The 3,443-nt window shown below is 42.1% G+C and overlaps 1 protein-coding gene across 1 annotated transcript; it reads right to left on the bottom strand.

Annotated features, from left to right (window-relative positions):
* Positions 1–779: 779 nt before the first annotated feature.
* Positions 780–3,176, bottom strand: LOC117479209 (sclerostin domain-containing protein 1-like). Its single transcript, XM_034126220.1, has 2 exons — positions 2,977–3,176; positions 780–1,222 (listed from the first exon to the last, which is right to left on the bottom strand). Exons 1-2 carry the CDS (start codon positions 3,152–3,154, stop codon positions 780–782), a joined length of 621 nt encoding a protein of 206 aa, XP_033982111.1. The 5' UTR covers positions 3,155–3,176.
* Positions 3,177–3,443: the final 267 nt, after the last annotated feature.

Raw genomic sequence — 3,443 nt, 5'->3', positions numbered from 1 at the left:
TTTCATCTGTACACATACAGAAATGACATATATGTGCTGAGGCTATTGCTAATGAACAGTCAGCTGCAGGGACTGTGTGCAGCTTTCTGAGGTCTTTCATCACAGTGAAGCTGGACAGTTACATCATACAGAAGTGACGGCAGATGACAAAAGTGTTAACAGTTCCAGCTAAATAGTTCACCCTAAAGCCAAATACTGATTTTAACATTCATTTTTGTGTACAGAGTAAACCACAATACAAATCATTGAGCTTTCTAGGTGGTCGTACTTTGGACGGGGCCATGCCAGCGGTTTCCCCCTGCTTCCAGCATTTATGCTAAGCTAGGCTAACAGATCTCAAAATATTTGTCACAAAAATAGATTAAATATTTATTTAATGAAATACCCTATATTCTTGAAATTTCACTTTCCTGTAGACGCAGGATAGATACATATTTAATTGAAAGTGTTTTCAGACACTACTACTTCTGTTTTTCACAAATGACTACTTTATTTGTAGTAGAAGTGTGTAATAATGATTGAGAAAGTGTTGGATTGTTTCGTGTGTGGGTTAACGATGTGGCAGGATGGTCATTATTGTTTCACTTTCAGTCTTGTTTGTTAACTAAATGAGATGAGGTGTTGTGTTCAGGTGGCTAAAGTATGTTACTGTTTGTATGTGTGTGGACCTCAGGAAGAATATCTAATGCTCACGCTAATTGGGATCCTCATCATGAAGACATGGCTCATTCAGGATCAGCTCCGCACACCTTCTCTTCCTCCTCACACTTCCTGATGAACTAACTCTGTTCGTTTTCGGTCTGCCCCCCAGGTTCCTCCTCAGGCGGTCCAGCCTTCCTCTGAAGTTTCTTCTCCTTCCCTCTGTGGACGGACCTGTCCTTGTGTCCCGAGTCATTCTGCTCTCTGGAGTAGCGCTTGCACTTGCAGGAGGTTACCACGGTGATCTTGTAGGTCCGGGAGCTGCCGTCCTGGCACTGCAGCCGGATCCGCTGGGTTCTGGTCCGGTCGATGACGCAGCGCCACTCCTGGGCGTCGCGGCGGCTCCAGTGCCTCCCAGTGTAAACCCCAGCACCCCCGCCGATCCAGTTGGGCAGCAGGTGGGCTGGCAGACACTCCCCAGCACACACCAGCTCCTTGATGGGGTTGACGCTGGTACACTGGCCATCAGAGATGTACTTTGTGGACCTCAGCTCCCTGCAGCCCACCTGGCTCTGGTCCGGGCCTGACACATGAGAGCATAGGGAGATAAACGTGATTCACGGGCAGAGTACTCAGATCTTGTACTTGAGTAAAAGTAGAAGTACCAGAGTGTAGGAATACTCTTATTACGTTAAGTTCTGTTAAGTAAAAGTCCTGCATTCAAAATGTTACTCAAGTAAGTAAGTATTCTCATCAAAATATAGTTAAAGTAGCGACAGTAAAAGTAGTCATTATGCAGATTGGTCCATTTCAGAATAATATATATGATATGTTTTATAATGATTGATCATGAAAGTGTTCTCAAAGCTGGTAAAGGTGCAGCTAGTTTGAATGACTTTGTATACTGCAGGGTAGCTTGTGAATTTACTCCAGGTGGAACTAAAGTCTGATTTAACACTTGATTAGATTTCACATCATTCATCCACATCTGTAAAGTAACTAAAGGTATTAAATACATGTAGTGGAGGAAAAGTACACCATTTACCTCTGACTTGTAGTGGGGTTGAAGTAAATAGTAGCAAGAAATTGAAATACTCAAGTAAAGTACAAATGCCTCAAAATTGTACTTAAGTACAGTACTTGAGTAAATCTACTTAGTTACTTTACACCACTGTTCAGATGGAAGATAATGTCCCAGCCTGAGGGAAGTGGCTTTTGCTTTGATTGGTAACTGCTATTTTCCAACGGGAAAACCACCTTTTTGATTCTAAGTGAGTAGTGTGGACAGCAACTTGGACTGTTGGGATAACATGAAGTGAATAATGTTGTCCTACCTGAGGTATTACTGTTAAAAGTCCCATGAGAAGTTGCTACACCATTTTGTATGAACCATCCTAAAGTTTTTCTCTCTCCCGAATCAGGGATGCTGAACTTACTAGTCATGGCAATTTGAATATTTAGAAATTCAGGAAAGATTTATCTTTTGAAGGCTTAGATTTGACATTTCCAGTTATGCCTTTTAAAATTCCTCTAATGAAATGAGTGGAAATGGACGATTTTGAATGCTCTTTTTACAGACAAACATTGACACATTCTAGCAGAGCGAAATGTAGACTTTGCATGGAATCCATAATATTAATGTGAGCAGGGCAGCTCTTTAATATTCAGCGCCCGACCCATCTTCCACAACATTACAAAAAGATGACCAGTGGTGTAAAGTAACTACGTAGATTTACTCTAGTACTGTACTTTCATACTATTTTGAGGTACTTGTACTTTACTTGAGTATTGTCAGTTTTTTGCTACTTTTGACTTCTAACCCACTACAGTTCAGAGGTAAATGGTGTACTTTAACTCCACTACATGTATTTAATACCTTTAGTTACTTTACAGATGTGGATGAATGATGTGAAATATAATCAAGTGTTAAATCAGACTGTAGTTCCACCTGGAGTAAATTCACAAGCTACCCTGCAGTATACAAAGTCATTCAAACTAGCTGCACCTTTACCAGCTTTGAGAACACTTTCATGATCAATCATTATAAAACATATCATATATATTATTCTGAAATGGACCAATCTGCACAATCACTACTTTTACTGTCGCTACTTTAACTATATTTTGATGATAATTATTTTCTACTTTTACTTGAGGAACATTTTGAATGCAGGACTTTTACTGTAACAGAGTATTCCTACACTCTGGTACTTTTTTTTTTTTACTTAAGTACAGGAGCTTAGCACTTATTTCACCTCTGTAGATAACATAACATTATATATTAACATAATTAACAGTCTGTAAGCACACGCGCCATGCGTAACCGTTCGGACTCACCGTTACGCACAGAGTCAGCCAGCCCTCTCCCGCCGTTCCTCGCCTGGTTCAGGTCTCTCTCGGCCGGCTCGTCTTCGGGCTCGTGAGGTGGATGCGCGTGGACTGACTCTGTGGCGTCGTTGTGAAGAGCTGAGCCGCTCGTGCTCAGCAGCAGCAGGAGCGCGAGGAGTTGGAGCATGGCTAATCTGAGTGAGAGCTGCTGTCGGGGACAATATTCCACCTGATGACTGAGCCACCTGCTGCAGCCCAGCTTTATGTATCCTCCTGCAGCAGGGGGGGGGGGGGGGGGGGGGGGGGGCTTATCGTACCTTACCGACACAGTCACACCCATTACTGTACCTAACCTTACATTATATTGTATTTAGCCAGAGGTGGGAGAAGTACTTGTACATTGTACATTGTAGACATTGTACTTAAGTAAAAGTAGAAGTACCAGAGTGTAGGAATACTCTGTTACAGTAAAAGTC

This window comes from Trematomus bernacchii, unplaced genomic scaffold (assembly GCF_902827165.1).
Source record: "Trematomus bernacchii unplaced genomic scaffold, fTreBer1.1, whole genome shotgun sequence".
Taxonomy (NCBI): domain Eukaryota; kingdom Metazoa; phylum Chordata; class Actinopteri; order Perciformes; family Nototheniidae; genus Trematomus; species Trematomus bernacchii.
The sequence above is the reverse complement of the archived record's forward strand: the minus strand, read 5'-3'. Positions and strand labels throughout refer to the sequence as shown.

Bases quoted from the DNA above. Each gene is read 5' to 3' on its own strand.
- LOC117479209 (XM_034126220.1), bottom strand. From the start codon at position 3,154: ATGCTCCAACTCCTCGCGCTCCTGCTGCTGCTGAGCACGAGCGGCTCA. The intron at 1,223-2,976 runs GTGAGTCCGAAC...CTCATGTGTCAG, and splicing joins GGCTGACTCTGTGCGTAACG to GCCCGGACCAGAGCCAGGTG.